The sequence below is a fragment of the Theropithecus gelada genome, chromosome 3 (genome assembly GCF_003255815.1).
Source record: "Theropithecus gelada isolate Dixy chromosome 3, Tgel_1.0, whole genome shotgun sequence".
NCBI classification, from domain to species: Eukaryota; Metazoa; Chordata; class Mammalia; order Primates; family Cercopithecidae; genus Theropithecus; species Theropithecus gelada.
This window is the reverse complement of record NC_037670.1, coordinates 74015725-74034986: the sequence shown is the minus strand read 5'-3', so window position 1 is coordinate 74034986 and position 19262 is coordinate 74015725. Positions and strand designations below refer to the sequence as shown.

General features: G+C 41.1%; 1 protein-coding gene across 3 annotated transcripts in view; it reads right to left on the bottom strand.

The window, feature by feature from the left end:
• The window catches only part of VPS41 (VPS41, HOPS complex subunit), a 187427-nt gene extending 170354 nt beyond the window's left edge, over positions 1-17073 (bottom strand). For all 3 annotated transcript variants that reach the window (XR_003118549.1, XM_025379273.1, XM_025379272.1), the window contains exons 1-2: positions 16999-17073; positions 5942-5980 (exon numbers count right to left, since the gene is read on the bottom strand). Coding sequence is in view for 2 of the 3 variants with exons in the window: in XM_025379273.1 (XP_025235058.1) it covers positions 5942-5980; positions 16999-17019 (60 nt within the window). In the remaining variant the exon portion in view is untranslated. The remainder of the gene's footprint in view (positions 1-5941; positions 5981-16998) is intronic.
• Positions 17074-19262: the final 2189 nt, after the last annotated feature.

The window sequence follows — 19262 nt, the reverse complement described above, 5'->3', positions numbered from 1 at the left end:
GAGTAGACTTCTCACACAATACTTGTTCCATTACACCTTTGCTCCAAAGGGGGCTCAGACCTGCCTCTAACAAGCAGTAACTTGTAGGACTTAAAAAATAAAATAAAATCCCAGAAATTAATTTGATTATTTGCTTTTGTTTGAAAACATATTTAATACAAAAGCATATTATTTGTTTCAGCCTGAAGAAAACCATATAAAAGAGGTCACCAGTGGATTGCAATGTACCACTTTGAAGAAAAGAATAATCTAAACAAAAAAGAAATCAATCTTTAGGGTCAGAATTCAGGATTAGAACATCTTTTTCCTCTCACTGTTTACACTGGACTCACTTTCCTGTAACAAGGCTGAAATAGACACTGGAATCTTCCTGACTCCCCATCTAGGTCATCTCTTCCACATTGCCCTATATTTCCTATTGACTGGACTCAAGAAGCATCTTCTTTTTTTTTTTTTTTTTTTTTTTTTTTTGAGACAGAGTCTCGCGCTGTCGCCCAGGCTGGAGTGCAGTGGCGCGATCTCGGCTCACTGCAAGCTCCGCCTCCCGGGTTCACGCCATTCTCCTGCCTCAGCCTCCTGAGTAGCTGGGACTACAGGCGCCCACCACCGCGCCCGGCTAATTTTTTTTTTTGTATTTTTAGTAGAGACGGGGTTTCACTGTGGTCTCGATCTCCTGACCTTGTGATCCGCCCGCCTCGGCCTCCCAAAGTGCTGGGATTACAGGCGTGAGCCACCGCGCCCGGCATCTTCTTGGAGTCAGTTCCTCTTTGTCTTCTGCTACTGCCTTGCCCAGGCCCCTACATTCCTCCTATCTCTTATGGGGACTTCCATGAGAACCTCATGAATGATCTTCCTGCTATCGTCTCTCCTTCCAGTTCATCTGTCACCAACAATACCCTCAATAACCCTTCCCTACCCTCAACAATCAAGCTTTGGGGTGGCTCCCTGATGGCCGCAGAATCAAGTCCACACTTCCTGGTTTGATACATTAGGGGCTTCACAACCACACCAATTTCCTTCGCCAGCCTCATTGTTCCCACCCTCCTCCTACACTACAGCCACATTGAGTGCCTCATGGTTGGCTGAACATGCATACATACGTACTCTTCCATGACTCAGTCTCTGCACATACATTCCCTCCTTCCCAAAGACACCCAGCTTTGCTGCCCAGACTCTCCTCCCAAGGTTCCAGGCATACTCACTCTTGAAGATTCCAACTGAAGCCATTCCTGACCACTCACTCACTCCCCTGTGCTCCCACCTCACTATGCTACCATTTACACAAGAGCAATCATCCGTAAGTATTGAAAAGATCTTAGTGCTTCACAATAGGAGTGAAATCCTTTTGAAGATAATGTACTTCTTTGTTATGCTCTTCAAAATAAAACACCATCTAAGAAATAATCTGGCTCATAATATCAAGGTGAAATAAACAGTACACTGCATGTTTTTCAAAAAATCCTAGCTGGAAGGACCAGTTTAGTTAGTCTACAGAATTTTGCAACAACCAATTATTACCTTAAATGCAGGACCCTTAACTATGTAGCCTATTAAATGACATATTAACTATCTTGGTTGTAATATGATTTTGCATTTCTACTTTAATTGCAAAATATATTAAAATTTTTAAAGTATTATATATTGGCATATACACCACTTTCCTTTACATTAATAATACTAACTCAACAATTTCATTTCATTTGGTTGCAGTTTTCAAGAGTAAAGAAAAACATATGGCCAGTTTTAGGTAGACAACATTCTTTTCCCAAACATATATCAAAATAAGACCTTCAGATAAACTTAAAAGTCTTCCTGATATACTATAAAAGCACAGTTTACATGAAATGCAGCATTTCATAAAATGATATATAAACTGTTACATGGTTGAAAACACTACACATTATTCTTTATGGAAATGGAAATTATCCTAGCACTTGAATAAGGAAAAGGTAGAACTATATAAGGAAAATGCCTGTCCTTCAAAAAAAGTTTAACCGTTACAAAACATAATGAGAAGAGATAATAGAGAACAAAGAAATGGATGAAGGAGGATTCTCTGGCAGACTGAGCGGTGTCTCAAAATATTGCTCCTGGAACTGGAAAGTGATTCAAACTGAGTAAAAAAACTCCAAAGTCTTCAAAGGCTCAACTGCAAACAGGTTTACTACACTTACAAGGCCTAAACCTGGTCTGTCAACATTCTGACTACTTTGCTGGTCCATAAACTCAGTAGAATCAGTAGTATCTAGGAGAGTAACTGCTTTCATAGAGCTAGTGGCGGCGGGGGGTGCGGAGGTCAGGCGGGGAGAAGTGGGGGAGGAATCTCTCTAAGCCCTCAGGTTGAAGCACCAAGTTGGAAAATGAGCCACCATGACAATATCTAAAATATAAACTGAAGGTCATTAATATTTAGGAAGTGCTTCCCATGTGCTAGGCTCTATACAAGATGCTTTATGAATATTAATCATATGTAATCTTCACAGCAACCATACAAGGCAAGCAACAAGCCCCATTTTTCACACGAGGAAACTGAAGAATACGGGAGGTAAGTGCTATGCCCAGGTCACACAAAAAGCACAAGGTATGGCCAAGTGACAAATGAGGGTCCACCTCCAGTCCTTTAGCACTATCCAAAGCAGCAGGCACTGGAGGCTAGACAGCAAGACAATGGAAAGAGCCCAGAGTTGGAATCCCTTTCTCCTACTCATCAGCTGTAGGACATTAGACAATCAGGCCACATTTGAGTCTCACTTTCCTCAACCTTAAAACAACTACCTTTTCCTTCCATTTCTCTCCTCAGTCTGGCCAACTCTCATTCCCTAACTTCCTAGTTTCTTTGTCCATTTCTAATATAGTTTTTAAATATCTGATTTAAGGTACTTTACTGTGGGCAGGCACGGTGGCTCACGCCTATAATCCCAATACTTTGGGAGGCCGAGGCAGGTAGATCACTTGAGGCCAGGAGTTTGACACCAGCTTGGCCAACATGGCAAAACCCTGTCTCTACTAAAGATACAAAAGTAAGCCAGGCGTGTTGGTACACACCTGTAATCACAGCTACTCAGGAGCCTGAAGCATGAGAATTGCTTGAACCTGGGAGGTCGAGGTTGCGGTGAGCTGAGATCGTGCCACTGCACCCCAGCCTGGGTGACAAAGTGAGACTTGCCTCAAAAAAGAAAACAAAACAAACAAAACAAAACAAAACAAAAAACATGTTAAGGTAGTTTATTGTATCTGCAAATGCTTGTTTATAGATATTCTACTCACGATGGAGTGTTATGTTATTGTTTTCTGCTTTCTGATTCTATTTTCTTTCTATAGCAGCTTTTTATGGATGTTACCTGTCATTTCAATTCATTTTTAAATGACTTGGATTTTCCTGGATAGCAGTACTAGATGCTACTAGGGAAGAAGGGGTGAGGCATCTGTGTGGTTTACCAGGTTTCTGCATTTTCTTTTCTAAGTGGCATCCTTTCGTGGTGAGTAGTAAGTCTCCTGATCTGATGATGTTCTTTGTCTCTGGGCACCCTTAATTTCCTCTGCTTTGTCCTTTTCTTTCACTGCCAAGCCTCTAAGGGATGCCTCCCCCATCTCTCCCAAAAGCAACACCATCCAACTCTGTCACCTAAAGTCCCATATACTTTCAAGTTCCTTTTTTTAAATTCTCCAAATCTACCAAGTCTCACATCTGTTCTCATATTTCCCCACTAAGAATGGGGCCCCCTTCTCACTAAGGATGATTTTTATGTGCATTCTGCCTCAGCTGGGTCTCAGCTGTACTCTCTTCATTTCTACCCAGTCTCCATCTGACTGTCAGCTCCAGCGTCAACTCCAGAGCCGATTCTGCTGGCTTTGGATGTTGTTTATTTCCCCACTTGCACTGAAGTTTGTGTTACTCCCCGTTTGCTAATTATACTGGAAGGCCTAGATTGTGTGTGCTTTTATTTGCTCTCCTTGTTGAGCTGTTTAGTATTTGGAGCATGTGTGGAAAGATTTAGATTCAGGTGGCTGCCAACACCCTCCTCACCTGTAAAATGAAATTCCTGGACAGAATTCCAACACTGTATGATTCTGTACCATACAGTGTATCTAGGAACACTGGAATCTTAGTTAACCAGAGATTTCTAAAATAAGGTAACCTAAAATGCTTTTCAATACTCTATGAGAAATTAACAAATATACCCTATCTATAAGCAAACTCAGAAATGCCTTACCAGGAGCCCCACAGTAATGGAAGTCCTTATCAATGAAAATGTTAGAAACCATGACTACGCAATGACATAATATATAGCCCATGGCCCACAGGCCACATGTGGCCCAGGATGGCTTTAAATGCGGCCCAACACAAATTCATAAACTTTCTTAAAACATTGTTTGATTTTTTGTTGCAATTTTTTTTAGTTCATCAACTATTGTTAGTATATTTTATGTCTGGCCAAAGATAATTCTTCTTCCAATGTGACCCAGGGAAGCCAAAAGATTGGACATCCCTGATATATAAGCTGTTCTCTACAGAAACATGCACAAGCCCAACTTTTCCTTGGAAAAGCAACAAAAATCACATAAGCTTATGCAATATCAACCCAAATGTAATAGATTATCATGGCTAGAGTCATGTCAGTGTGTATTTCCAGCAGGTTATCACAGGTACATTTTCATTCCTCTGAGTGAAACAAAATATTAAAAGGAAAAATGTACTTCTTCTGAGTCCATCTAGAAAACTGATAAGCCAATTACATTATGCTTGGGCCAGGCACAGTGGCTCATGTCTATAATCCCAGCACTTTGGGACGCTGAGGCAAGCGGATCACCTGAGGTTAAGAGTTGGAGACCAGCCTGGCCAACATGGTGAAACCCTGTCTCTACTAAAAACACAAAAACTATCTGGGCATGGTGGCGGGCACCTGTAATCCCAGCTACTTGGGATGCTGAGGCCAAAGAATCACTTGAACCCAGGAGACGGAGGTTGTAGTGAGCTGAGACTGCACCATTGCATTCTAGCCTAGGCGACAAGAGTAAAACTCTGTCTCAAAAACAAAAACAAAACAAAAAAAACTTATATTATACTTAAACATTTCTTAGGCAGACTTGAAAATAATTTTTTAAAAAAGTCCTTCCTTATATATCATTCTCCTTAAGAAACTGTTTTTTGGGCCGGGCGCGGTGGCTCAAGCCTGTAATCCCAGCACTTTGGGAGGCCGAGGCGGGTGGATCACGAGGTCAGGAGATCGAGACCATCCTGGCTAACAGGGTGAAACCCTGTCTCTACTAAAAATACAAAAAACTAGCTGGGCGTGGTGGCGGGCGCCTGTAGTCCCAGCTACTCGGAGGCTGAGGCGGGAGAATGGCGTGAACCCGGGAGGTGGAGCTTGCAGTGAGCCGAGATCGCGCCACTGCACTCCAGCCTGGGTGACAGAGCGGGACTCCGTCTCAAAAAAAAAAAAAAAAAAAAAAGAAACTGTTTTTTATCACAACACCCTAACAACTTTTAAGGTAGTTCCCTTTTTAAGAAGCAAACTCCAATTTCAATGATTCAAAAATTATACCAATAAACATGTCACATTCATTAAAAGAACAAAGAAAGAATAAACATCATAAAACCTACAGTCGCTATTTTTAAAAAGCAGGCAAGGGGGATGTTAAAGTGTTGAGATAAATTTCTAAAACTTTGTATCAATTTTCCCACTGCCAACATGTTTCAAGTTAAAATATTGTTCCAGATGAAAACTTTTTGTTCCTTTTCTTGTTTAATTTTTAAGCTAATCCATTTAATCTTTTTTAAGATAACTGGCATATTAAAAGCTCTTCCCCACGGCTCAGTTACCTACGGCCCTGCTTTACACCCTCAGCCCCTGCGAATGTTGCATTTAGCAAAGCAGCGCAACTCAAGAGAACAACGTGGTGAGCTACAAATCCGAGGGCTCCTGAGTCACCACCTTACCTCAGACTCATCTGTAGATTCTTCAAGGGACCCAGTTTCCTACAAAGCACAGAAAAAGAAAATGGTCAGAAGAGATGATAAAAGAATAACAATCATTTGCAAGGGGAAAGAATCCTTGTGTTCCTATCACCACCCATCTGCCCTTTTTGGAAGAGAATCTAAAACTGTTCTTTAGAGGACCACATGCTCTGACTTTCACGTGTCTCCTACAACTTCTCCACACCCTGGCAGGCAGATCCTGCTGCTCTCCCTCAAAGAGTTAACAGGTAAACAAATTACCCCAGGAACTTGTCATCTGAGGCCCTGGAAGACTCTCTCCCTTGTTAATAATGGAAACCCATCTGGCAAAGCAGCCTCACTAATCTCAGAAGGCAAGAGGAAACTGCCATCTCATGTTATCTACAAGCCAATTTTTATACTGAAAAGCTCTTGTGTTATTAATTATCATGCTATTAATCTGGTTGAGTTAAAATGATTGTCTTGCTAAAACAGCTTTTTAAAAAGAATCTCCTGCAGTGGTACCTATCAGACCCTGTGTAAACTAGCTGTATAATTTACATGCACTCTTTAAACCATTACCACTAAGACAAATTCCGCCATTTAACACAGTTTCCCTCTTGCTAGACAATGAATCTTGCTGCTCTGAAGGAAACAAAGCAAAAAGGGAAAAATTGACTTGATCCTGCTAATCTCTCACCTGTCCAGTGAAAGAGAGAATCTGCTGATGCCATGCATCCTCAAAGAGGTCAGCAAAATGAAGATTTACTTAACGTACTTATAGATATCAATAGCAATAAAAGGTTACAACTAATATGCTGACACTGAATGTAAGCACTTTACAACAATCCATGAGATAAACAAAGAACAAGAAAAAATGGGGCAAGGACATTTTAGATATAACTAATATATTTTCAAGAAAAAAAAGAACATTTTAAGCAAGATCAGACGCATATATTACTCAATACAAGTTGGATAGCAGGATAAATGTAAATCTGGTGTTTAAAATAATTTTAATTTCATTCATTAAAAATCAGCAAGAGCCTGACAGGTGGCAGGCACCCTCCAAAGTACAGCCTGGAGGACAACACAGTCCTTGCCCTCAAAGGCCATGCGTAAAATGGGGATATGTTCCTTGTAATTAAGAATTTTATTATACTTGTATCATTAACCACAATGAATATTAGAATCTCCTCTGTATCTCAATGCAGCCTGTTTAGCTTAATGTCAATCCAAGTCTCATAAAGTTCGTATTCATTTGAAGCTACAATAATCCACAGTAACATTTTTGTTCTTAGCACTACATAAAAAAATCAATTATTCCACTACATGATAGCTGTCCAGAGAATTAATGACATGTATCATGTTCCACCTTCTAAAATGTTTCTCCTCTGCACTCACCATCACAGTTTCTGATTTTAGTCCCCGTACTCTACTGATCCTTCTCTTGTGGACATAGTCCACTTTAACATTAACAGTCAGTATTCTGACTTCTTTACTGAACATCTATTATAAACTACTCATTATGTTCCATTCACCACCCGCAACATTATAAACTTTCCTAACACCACTGGGGTCGGAAGAGTGAGGCTTAGAGGTTAAGTTTAATGACTTCTAACATCCTTTCCATCTCTGTGAGTTGCTGAATATTATGTTATTAGCATCAGCAATACAACGCTTTGATAACTATGCCAATAAAGTACACTTAGATTCCTATCTCCTGTATGTACAATTCTAAAAAGACATTTGAGTACTCTTTTCAGAAAAATTACATTAAACCTAAGGAAATTTTTTTTTTCCTCATATAGAATCCACTCAAGTATGCACATGAGGTAAATGGGTGAATACCCCATTTATGTTCTTCATTAAAACAAAAACATTTGGGCTAGGCACGGTGGCTCACGCCTGTAATCCCAGCATTTTGGGAGGCCGAGGTGGGTGGATCACCTGAGGTAAGGAGTTTGAGACCAGACTGGCCAACATGGTGAAACCTCATCTCTAGAAAAAATAAAAAGAATATTAGCTAGGTGTGGTGGCGTACACCTGTAGTCCCAGCTACTTGGGAGGACCACTTGACCCAGAAGACTCACTTGAACCCAGCAGGTCAAGGCTGCAGTGAGCTGTGATCGCATTACTGCATTCCGGCCTGAGCAACAGAGTGAGACCCTGTCTCAATTAAAACAATACAACAAAAAATCTTAAGTGAAACAACTCAGAAACAGTCAAATACTCATGTTCTTACTTATAAGTAGAAGCTAAATAATGTGTACACTTGGACAAAGAGTAGGGAGTAGCCGACCATGGAGACTGGGAAGGGTAGATGATAAGAAAATTATTTAATGGATACAATATACATTATTCAGGTGATAGTGACACTAAAATCCCAGAGTTCACCACTATGCAATATATGTAACAAAATTGTACTTGTGCCCCTTAAATTTATATAAATTAAAAAAGAAAAAACATAAGTCTCCAACCAGCAATTTCAATCCAAAAACTCAAAATCAAATTACACTCTTTCTCCACACCAGAAAGCATGCAGTGCCAGAATTTGACACCTTGAGGCATGAAGATCTGAGATCCGAATCTTCAGGGAAAACTGGGCCCTGAGAGTAGCTTCTTTTGGCTACGGAATTGATGGAGAACATTTACCCTAGGAAACTCTGAGACTTGCCCTCAGCACCACTACGAACATCTCACACAGACAGGTGACCTTAAAAAAAACTTGTTTCCACAATCCTACCAAAGCAATGCATGAGTGATGTCAAGAATTAGGCTGGTCTGTTATTTTTTAGCTTTGTTCATTCATCAAGCCCTCTAATTAACGTGCTAGAGACAGAAAGGCAAACAAGAAGACATAAAGTAAATGCCCTCAGTAAGAAATCCAAGAAGGCTGAACTTCGAGAATGGTAACAATTTGAGAATGAGTCAGTGGTTTTCAAACTTTTTTTAAGCTTCATACTCTCATTTAAAGAATCTAACTTCAAATCCTGAAGATATGTTATAAAATTATGCTGTTTTCAAAGTGAAATAAGCAAAACACAAAATGACAAATATTGCACAATTCCACTTACATAACACAGAAATAAAACAGAGGTTACCACAGGCAGAGGGAGGATGTGGTGGGGAGTTATTGTTAAATGGGTACAGAGTTTCAGTTTGTGAGGACTAAAAGTTCCAGAGAGGCAGAGTGGTTGTCTTAGTACATTTGTGTTGCTCTAAAGGGATACCTAATTAAGGCTGGTTAATTTATAAAGAAAAGAGTGTTATTTGGCTCATGGTTCTGCAGTCTGTACCAGAAGCATGGCACCAGCATCTGCTTCTGATGAGGGCCTCAGGCTGCTTCTACTCATGGCAGTAGGTTGAAGGGTAGCTGGCATATGCAGAGATCACATGGCAAGACAGGAAGCAAAAGAGGGCAATGGGGAGGTGCCAGGCTCTTTTTAACAACCATCTCTCGTGGGAACTCATAGAGAGAACTAACTGTCTCAATGATGGGACCAAGCCATCATGAGAGATCTGCCCCCATGACTCAAACACCGCCCACCTCTAATACTGGGGGGACATGAGATATTAGGTGGACAAACATCAAAACGACAGCAGTGGTGATGGTTGCACAACAATGTGAGTATATTTAATGTCACTGAATCATACACTTAAAAATGATTAAGGCGGGGGTGGCTCACACCTGTAATCCCAGCACTTGGGGAGGCTGAGGCAAGAGGGCTGCTTAAGGCCAGGGAATCTGAGACCAGCGTGGGCAACATAGAAAGATCCTGTCTCTACAAAAAAATGTTTTCAACTTTTTTAATGTTTAAAATGGTAATTTTATGCTATGAATATTTTACTACAATTTAAAACAAAAAAAGTGCTGTTCTGATCAAAGCAAAAGTGATAGGCTGGAAGATACCCAGTGATACAAATGTCTAGCTGGGCCAATTCTGGGTAACAGATTGACAGCTAAAGTCAGAAACATTTCACTTTACCTTTCTTTTGCCAACCAATCCCTTAAGCCCAATCACCTACCCAAACAGCTTTACCTAATGATTTCTGTGCCTTGACATGTGGCCTAATATACTCATCACCTGCCATCAGGATTATCTTCCCAAAGCACAGACCAAATGGCCACTGCCCTCCTCAAACAACCCTCAGTAGTGCCCCAGCCTGAAGAATAGCTTTCAGATTCCCCAGCAAAGCAGTCAAAGTCCTTCTCAGTCTGGCCCCCAACAGACCCTTAGCCTCACTCCCCACTTTCTCCACAAACCTGAGACCCTCCAGCCACACTGGAGGACCCCTCGCCGAGACACTGCTTGTATCTCTATGCCACAAGTGGCAAATCAGTGGCCTGGCGTCTGGATATGGCCTGCAGGTGTTTTGTTTGGCCTGGATGGTGTTTTTAAAAAAGCTTCCATATAAAAACCTGTACTTCTGACTGTATGTCTACATAGGATCCACAGTTCCAAACAACATACACCCAGGACAGAATGCACTCCACCACCCCCACCACTCCCAGTTTCCAACACCAAGGCACTCCTGCTCATGTGCACCACCACCTGCCTGCCTGAGTTTGTGCTGCTTGCTCTTTACTTTCCTCATGTCATTCCCTCCATTTAGAAGGCCCCTGGCCCCATCCTGCACTCATCCTGATGGAATGCTCTACAGGCTCAGTGGACCTCTCGGGGATACCCCAGGGAGGGGTTGCCAGGCACTCAGCCTGAGGACCTTCACTCTCTCTTCAACATCTTGGTTTTTACGTTTCTTCCCATGCCCCTCAGTTAGCACCTAATATTAAATGTCTTGTCCTACTAGTTCTCATTATATATATGCTGTGGATAAACCCAAAGGCTTTGCCCTCTTTGTCTCCCAATATCCTACTGAAAAAACATGTTGCTGGTGATGATGATGAGATAAGCTGCCAATCTAGAACAATCTTCTTCCTCCTCCATATATTGCCTTTCCCTTATGAGCAATAACAAGCACATTTTCTCCAGATTCACATCTGAATTATTAGCTTATGAACTGTAGGACAGTTACAGAAAGGGAACTGCAGGAAAGTAGCATCAAACAAGGATGCAGCAATTCCAATAATTACTTAAGCTCCTAGAAGACTTCTCTAACATAGGCTTTTAACCAACCCCCACCCCTAATCCTCCCATCAGCACAGAACCCTATGACAGTGGCCTGGGAGAAGGTTTGGCCCAGCTGGCCTCAGAGGTCAGAAGTGGTGAAAAGGAAGACTGTCAGCCCAGGAGAGAGGATCCAGGACTTGCCTGGGTTGTGAAGTCCTCAGAATTGTAAGTGCCCACGTACTGTCGGGAAACAAAAACAGAATTTGGGGGAGAAATGGTAGGCTGGGGCCTGAGGAAGGCCACTCCAAACTTTGCAGGAGGGCTCACCTGGCTCTGTGTTGCAGGAAAAAAACGAGCAGAGACCAAGCTCCAAGAAATCATCTATCTCCATCTATGCCTGGAGGTACATGTGAACACTCACTGAGGTACTGCCACCTTCTCTCTCTTTCCAACAAACTGTGTGCCCTAGCTGAGCATAATAAGGGAGTTCTGATATAGGCACTGTCTGATACAGGCAGAGGAAGGAGGAAATATTTTGTGTGGTACGTACGTGATATCTCTGTTGTCACAGAGCTTCAATTTCAAAAACCTCAAAGGAGTTGTGGCCAGTTTTAGATACTCAGGGACTACACTGGTGGAGTAGGAAAGATGAGGACTCAGGTTACCAAGCCCACTCCACCCACTGGGCTCAGCTACTGCACTCATGTTATTCTGCAAATGAAGAAAAACCTTGATGTCTGCCCCAGCGTGGAAAAAAGGACAAACCTGGCGACCCGATGATCCAGTCCCAAATCTGGCTTTGCATCAGAATCATCAAAACTCAGTTTGGGGAGTTAGCTAATACCCACTAATACAGTCCATCTTCACAGATTCTGATTCAGTAGGTTTAAAATAAGAGCCTGGAATCACAAGTGGTTTTTAACAACAACAAAAACAAAAAAAACCATAAGGAGGCCCAGGCATCAAGAAGAAACAGAGGCAACAGGGGACTGCACAGCCATGAATGGGAAGTAGCATGAGACACAGAAGCCCCTGATCTGATGAGTGTCCTCTCTCCAAGGTGTTAATGTGGGTGTGGGGGAGGCCACTAATAATCAACTAGTGAACTGGCCTCTAGCCGACCAACTCAGGTGAAAATAAGTGGAAAAACTAATAAAGCAATCCACAAGTAAAGCAAAACTAATTTGTGACTGCATTTTAGTTACATGATGGGAGAGTGCGCCCTCTAAAAATCTGATTCTATACTTTTAAAACTTCTTGTTTGGGTTTTATTTTTCCTTTAGTTAGTAGTAACGCTGCCTTTAAAATATCTATCTTAGCCAAACTGTAAGAAAAAGAATTGGGCGTACGTAAGCCAAGTCCAGGTTTCGATGATTAACCTCTGTCTTATTTATACGACCATTTCAACCTATCCAGTTTTACATAGTTTATACTTACAAAAGTTTTGACATACTTCATACTCACAAAAGTTTGAGAGAGTAAAATTCCCAGTTTACAGGCAAGAAAATTGAGGCACGCAAATTTGTATTGATTTGATTTTTATTGTAACATAATCACACAGGGATATACATGACAAATGTGACATCTAATAATCCATAAGTAATCTACAATAAGGACAGAAATCCCCTAATTTCTAAAATGCAGAAGGAGAATTCAAAGTAGAAACTCTCCTACGTGGTTAAGAAATAGATGGTCTAATCGTGGAAATACTTTAATGGACCAGGCAGGGTCCAGGCTGGTTGAGTAGGAAAGATCAAAGGATACCTGGGGAGCAGGCAAGAGTAAAGAAAGTATAGAATGTAATCCACATTATAGGAGAGATGTAATCCACATTACATCTGAATTAATAACTTACAAAAGGTTCAAGTAAGATAAAATAATTTCATGCAAATCCTACTAATTTACAATTTGACAATTTGAAATGCTATTTTCCCCTTAATAAATTCATTTAAACACTGTAGTAAACACTTAGTACCTAGAAAGCACTAGCCCTGTGGAAGATACAGACATGAGTAAGTTCTTGTTCTTATTCTTGAAGACTCAGCAATCTCTAGGAGAGATAAGACAAATACACAAACAACCAGACTTCAAGCAGAATGTTATTCATAAGAAAGATATGGACAAATACTGTTGGGCATCTGTGATTATGAAGGTCAACTATAAATCGTTTTGGAGCTAAGTAAAACTGCTGGTTAGAAGATTTCCAGGCAGAATGCAGGGTATTCGTTTTTTCTGTAAACTATAAAATATATATGTAGTTACTTTTGACAACTACCTTTACCATATTAGGCAAAAGCAAGGATTTCCCAAAGACTTATAAAAAAAATTTTCATTCATATCTAAAAAGTGTTTTTAGTTTTAGATCCTCTGAGCTGTTTTATATCACAATAACTCACTGCAGATGTCACTATTTTGGTTCTTCTGAAAATGAAGGGGGAGGGGAGCAATCATGAGAGAAACACCACCACTCAGGAAAGATAATGTGGAGACGTTTAGTTTTGTGTTGCTAATTCTGGAGATCACTGGCATTCATGATACATGATACCAAGAAAAAAAATTATGTCAAGTTTTCTAAAAAGTTCAATAGAACAGTTTATTTTCTCCTTTTTTTTTTTTTTTTTTTTTTCTTTTTGAGATGGAGTCTCCCTCTTGTCACCCAGGCTGAATGAAGTGCAATGGCACAATCTCGGCTCACTGCAACCTCTGCCTACTGGGTTCAAGTGATTCTCCTGCCTCAGCCTGCCAAGTAGCTGGGATTATAGGCGCCCACCACCACTGCCTGGCTAATTTTTTTGTATTTTTAGTAGCGACAGGGTTTCACCATGTTGGCCAGTCTGGTCTCCAACTCCTGACCTCAGGTGATCCACCCACCTTGGCTTCCCAAAGTGCTAGGATTACAGGCATGAGCCACCGCACCGCACCCAGCCCAGCCCAATTTTCTCCATTTTTATACACTTTTAGCTTTTAAAAAAATGATATAATAAAGTCCTACTACCGCCATCAGATTTCAATGGCTTCCTACTGTCAAATGCAAAAAAAAAAAAAAAAAAAAAAACAGAGAAAAGCTTAACCATTTTTAATCTATAAAAGATAAGATTAGGTACAATTACTAGCTTTCTTTAAAAAAAAAGAACTTAACAATTTGTAAATGTTTGTTTCTTTCAGCCATTTACAATAGACTGCTGGGGGGGGATTTTTTGTTTTGTTTTGTTTTGAAACAGGGTCTTGCTCTGTTGCCCAGGCTGGAGTGCAGTGACACAATCATGGCTCACTGCTACCTCGACTTCCTTGACTCAAGCAATCCTCCCACCTCAGCCTCCCAAGTAGCTGGGACTACAGGCACACACCACCATGCCTCGCTAATTTTTGTAATTTTTGTAGAGACAGGATTTTGCTATGTTGCCCAGGCTTGTCTTGAACTCCTGGGCTCAAACAATCGCCCCACTTCGGCCTCCCAGAGCGCTGGGATTATAGGGATGGGCCATTGTGCCTGGCCCACCACTGGTCTTTTTAAGAAAGATATTCACACCATTGGAGAGGAGAATGCCCACTCCAACTATATATTAGGCTGTTAAAGTATCAAAGGTGGAATGATGGCTTGAGGGAAAATCATTAAAATGAAAAGGGCTAATGCTACTTTATAAACTAAAAAATAACAATTTAGATTGAGGTTCCTACATATATTTTAAAAAGGTAGGATATTCTAATGAAAAGTCATGAGCTTTGGGGACAGAGGACTGGAGATTTATATTATAGATATAAGCCTGAGCACGTTACTCAAGTTGCCTGAATTTCAATTTGCTTATCAGTAAAAGTCAATCATTTAACACATTTTATTAAGTACCAAGCAATATTCTAGGTATTGAACATACAACAGTGAATAAATCCTTGTCATGATGTTCCAAGCTCTGTGGTGAGAGGTACACAGCAATATACAGGGGAAAAAAAACAACAAATTTTAAAATACAGTATGTCAAACGGTGATGCACATTATAGAGAAAAATAATGCAGGAATGTTTCAAAGCATGGTGAGGGAAGGTCGCAATGGAAAAGAACACTTGGACAAAGACATGAAGGAAATGAGGAAGAAAGCCTGTAAACGTCAGCGTTCCTCAAAAAGAAACAGCATGAGCAAAGTCCCTGAGGTAGGACCTGCCTGGCTTTTTGAAGAATAAGAAAGCCAGTACAGTCGATGCAGAATCACAGAAGGGTAGTTGGAAAAACGAGGTCAAGAAAAGGTGGCTAGAGGCAGCTGGGTCAAGGTCCTGTGGGGCAACCAGGCTACTGTAATGGCTGTGGCTTTTCCTCTGAATAAGATTAGAAGCCACTAGAAAGTCTGGAACATCAGAGGTGTTTCACCCATGTATAAGAATAAACATTTACCTCACAGAATTCTTTTAGAAGACCAAATGCAATATGGAAGGGTCTTAAAACTAGAAAATAATGTACAAATGTGAAACATTATTATATCCCTAACTTTGTATGCGTCATTTTTACATCCGACAACTTTGTCAAATTCTTCTTCGGCACTAAACAGTGGTAAATATTTCACAGGTTTTTTTCAAGGGAAGAAAAAACACTGGTTTTTCTAAGAGCAACTCTCTCCATTTTTATTATACTATATCTAAGAACATATGAAACTCAGTTTTTTGCTTTTAAATCAAACCATGAAACAAACATTTCAACATGAAATAGATGCACAATGTGAAAAACAATCTCGCCCTTATTCAAACGAGCAATGGCAGTCATGAAATGATACGTTCTTATTGAGCGTTTTCCTTTTAATTGCTAGAATGGAAATGTGAGGTTCTAGTGTTAGATAAGAGATTTTGTTATCTTGTTATCACAAGGACCAGCCAAACCAAATTTCATCCTAGTCAAATGTCTCAATTATTGGCATATGTAAAACATATACAGAGCAAATTTTCACTATGAAGTAAAAACAAATGAAGTATGTTGAAAATAGTAAAAATTATTGAACTAGGTAAATGTCTTACGACACTAAACAGCCCATCAAGTCACTGTTTAGAGACAATCACTGCTAACAGCCCTGTTAACTTGTGAGGAAAAACAGTATCCAACTGAAATAACACTGGAAAAGGAAACTCAGGTTATCTCCCCCAAGTTCTAGCCTCTCTTTTGGTCTGCTTCACTTTTTTGTCTTTTTTATTTTACTTCGTCATTTCATAAAACGTGGGATTACCACTACCGCTATATGAAAATAATCCGTATTCCCATCACTAATTTCTACGCTAAACTCCAGTGCCACATTGCCAGTTGTTGACTGGATACTGCCAGCCACAAATAATCCCATTTAACTTTTACTGAGCCCAATAGTTCTAAGCACTCTAACTTTGTGTATAAACGCTCTCCATCTTAAACCACACTCTGAGGACGGTCCTATTATTATCCCCATCTTACACTAGAAAGTTAAATCAGTAGCTCAAAGTAACACATTGAGTAAGAAAAGGAACCAGCACTTGGACCCCAGGCATTTTTGCTCCAGAACCGATGCACTTAATCCCTGCTGCACCGTAACAGTGCTCCAGTTCTGTACCTAAATCCGATACAAAACAAAACTCATCGTCTACTCTCTCCTAGTTCTTACTGTCCTACTTCAAGTGGAAAGCAACGTAAATTTCAGTCACCTGGCCTCTCTTCCGCCTCCCACAGGCAGTCAGTCCCTGGGGTAGCCTGGCCTGCCTTCATGCCAAAATTTCACTGGGCAAAGGGCACAGGGATGGGACCCGAGGAAAGGCCGCCTCCCGAAGGCGGGGGTGTGTCGGTGCGCTTTCCCCAGGTGCCCTCCCGGGGCTGGCATCCTCTCTGCTCTCCGAAAGCAACTTTCACCGTCCCATCCCGCCCTGCCGCGGGCCTGCGTTGCCCTCTTCCAGCAGCTCCGCACCTCCACCCACTCCACTCCACCCTCCCCAAACAGCCCACCCTAGTCTCCATATCCCTGTGCCCTCAACTACCAACTGCACCCTTTACCTGCTCCTCTGCTTCCGCCATGGCGCGACCGGAGAATCACATGACAGACCCGGAAATGAGAGGAAACCAGACCCTGGGCCCGGGGCCTTCTGGGAAATGTAGTTTTAGCTTCATCTGAGCCTGGAAATCTCTTCTAGGGGACGGACCTCTTGGGGCTCATTTCTGCTGCCAATTCTCCAAACTCAATGGAGTTCTGCTTTGAAGAATCTGAACATAACCATTGCTAATACTATAGCTTATTTTATTGTTGTTCTTGTTTCTGTAGTTATTCTAGTGTTTATTAAGGACTTAACTATATCACGCCCTGGGTTTATAGCTTTGCATAAATTATCTCATTTAATCCTCACAGCAATTCCTACCATCATCACCATTTATAGGGGAGAATACCATAGCTCAGAGGTCATGCAGCTATTAAGAAGCAGAACTAGTAACAGAATTCAGCCCTGTCTGATGCCAAAGTCTCTGTGATTGCCAAATGCTGCTTACTCTAAAAGTGTTCTTATCCTTTTTTTCTCTCTCTCTTTTTTAAGTACATTCAGTGAATATAAAGCAGTCTTTGCAGTGGAGAGCCAGAGAAAATTTATACACCAACAAATAATATTATTATTTTTGCTTGCTACTTTAAGTTGTCTTCTCCTGTCATATGAACATTGATTTTAAAAAAGAATCTCTATTGTTTAATAAATTAAATGTTAAACTTTTGTTGAGGATATTCAATAGGTAAATGTTCAAGTGGAGACACAATATGAAGTTGTCTTTGGTCAAAATCTGCACAACCACTGTATTCCAGCCTTCAGAATGAGTGATCCTCTCTCCATGTTTCTGAACATTATGAATTCTTCTTCTTAATCCTCAGGAATCTGCAGCACCTTATCCAAAGACAGACATTTAAAATTTTCCATTCACTGGAGTAGCTAGTGACCAGTAGAGGGCATCGCAAATGGCAGCATGTGGTGGTTGCCTCAGTACATTTTTGACTCCCTGTGCCTTATTGAGTCTGACCCAGTAGGAAGTCATGGACTCAGTACTCTGTCTGTAGCTTGCTCAACCCATGATTCCTCAATGGCCCAGAAGCCAAGGTGACATCATCTCTGAGACACCTGTCTTCTCCCCAGGGCCTAAACAGCCTTACCTCCATCTTCTTCCTCCAAGCCTTGCTGGGGTTCCTCTTCCAGTGGGCTAATCACTCAGCCAACAGGATAGACCACCCTGGGGCATTTAAATGTCTATAAGCAGCCAGGTGTAGTGGCTTTCACCTGTAATCCCAGCACTTTGGGAGATCAAGGCAGTCAGATTTCATGAGCTCAAGAGTTGGAGACCATCCTGCACAACATGGCAAAACTCTGTCTCTACAAAAAATACAAAAATTAGTCGGGCATAATGGTGTGCGCCTGTAGTCCCAGCTACTCAGGAGGCTGAAGTGGGGGTTAAGGCTGCAGTGAGCCTTGATGGTGCCACTGCACTCCAGCCTGGGCAATGGAGTGAGACCCTATCTGAAAAAAAAAAAGAAAAAGAAAAAAGAAATCCATAAGCAATCACCCAATGTCCTAAGTATAAACCTAGGGCAAGTATAAACCTAACCCAAGAGTTTCTGAAATATCTTGCAAAGCAGTCCAGGGTCAAACATTGCTCATGGTGAACTCCAGATCCCAGAAAGACTTTAATACAGACCAAAGAGACTGTGGAAGCTCTCAGTCCAGTATCCACGGGAAAGAGAGATAAAATGAGATCTTCTACTTTTCTGATTTTCCTCACAAACTCTAACTTTCTCTTTCCCATTATGAGTGACAGCCACCCATAAACCTCTAGAACTACAGTCTCTCCAACTTGGCAATCTCCTCTTCTATGGTGAACAGATGAGATTGGGATGAAGAAGGAAAACAGAGGATTATTGCCACTGTCTTACCCACACATTTTTGTTTTATGGTTCCATTTTATTTCAGTGAGAAGTCAAGCCGCCCAAGCAAGCAAAGCTGAAGGCCATCCACTCTGGGCCTTCCTGGCCTTTCTACTTTTCTGGAATGAGAATGTTTATTCTCTTTCTGTTTCTCAAAAAGGGTGTTATGGGTCTTATTAAAGATACAGCCAAAGTTTACAGATTTTCCTCTGCTCATTTAACCGTAGAAACTCTCAATTCCCCAAGTTTGTTCCGCATTCAGTATACTCTGTTGATTACAATAAAATATTATCAGCCTCTTTCCTTTTGGAGAGACTGGAAAAGGGAAGAGACACAGGTATGGAAAGGTAGATTAGAGGAAGAAACC